Source organism: Buceros rhinoceros, unplaced genomic scaffold, assembly GCF_000710305.1.
Source record: "Buceros rhinoceros silvestris isolate BGI_N320 unplaced genomic scaffold, ASM71030v1 scaffold42951, whole genome shotgun sequence".
NCBI lineage: Eukaryota > Metazoa > Chordata > Aves > Bucerotiformes > Bucerotidae > Buceros > Buceros rhinoceros.
This window is the reverse complement of record NW_010393271.1, coordinates 1,847-2,688: the sequence shown is the minus strand read 5'-3', so window position 1 is coordinate 2,688 and position 842 is coordinate 1,847. Positions and strand designations below refer to the sequence as shown.

Genomic DNA, 842 nt, shown 5'->3' with positions numbered 1-842 from the left:
GCTCTCCTGGGACGACTTCACCTCGGCTTTCTCTATGCTGGCGGCGTTGATGATCTTCACCACCTCGGTGGTCTTCCCCTCCACCTTCATCACCAGCTCCTGCAACAACAGCCTGTGTGCCCGGCAGGCCGTGGCCACCGCCGTCTCCTGCCTCTGCTTCCTTGCCTACGCCCTCGAGGTGGGACTCACCCGTGCCAAGCCAGGGGACATCAGCAGCTTCCTCTCCACCGTGCCTGGGCTCCTCAAAGTCTTTGAAGCCTACGTTGCTTGTCTCATCTTTTCCTTGCTGGATGATAGCTTCCATTCGAAAGCCGGCCTGCAGTGGTGTGTGGCTGTCTACTCCATCTGCTTCATCATCACCCTCCTCGTCATCATCTTCACCATTGGCCGATGCCTCACCTACATACCCTGCTCGCTGGAGAAGGTGCTGGTGGGCTACAACGCCCTGGCTCTGGTGAGTTACATCCCCGCCACCATCATCTGGCCTGTCTACAGCTTCAGGGACACAAAGCGCCCCAACCCCTGCGGTTCCAGCTGCGCCTGGAACAAGCACCTGGGAGTTACCTTCCTCACCATCTTCAACTTCATCGCCTACTTGGTGGACCTGGTCTACTCCACCAAGATGGTCTTCATCAGGACACCTGCCTAGGGGTTCTGGGTGGCCCCAGTGGGCTGAGGGGTGGTTGACGCGGCTGGGTGCTGGTGCGGGGCTGCTGGCGGAGCTGAGGAAGAGGCTGAATGCCTCCGAAAGCTCCTTCACCCCGTGCCAGAGCGGAGGGCCGGGGGGTGCTTCTGAGCATGCGCCCAGCCTGGTGCCCCAGGGGCTGCCTGGCCGGGGGGGC

The 842-nt window shown here is 61.5% G+C and overlaps 1 protein-coding gene across 1 annotated transcript; it reads left to right on the top strand.

Moving 5' to 3' along the window:
- Positions 1-7: 7 nt before the first annotated feature.
- LOC104501050 (myeloid-associated differentiation marker homolog) lies at positions 8-649 on the top strand (the record flags this gene model as incomplete). Its single annotated transcript, XM_010144787.1, has 1 exon — positions 8-649. A coding segment is annotated over one exon (642 nt), but the record flags the coding sequence as incomplete, so codon positions are not given.
- Between the last annotated feature and the right edge of the window lie 193 nt (positions 650-842).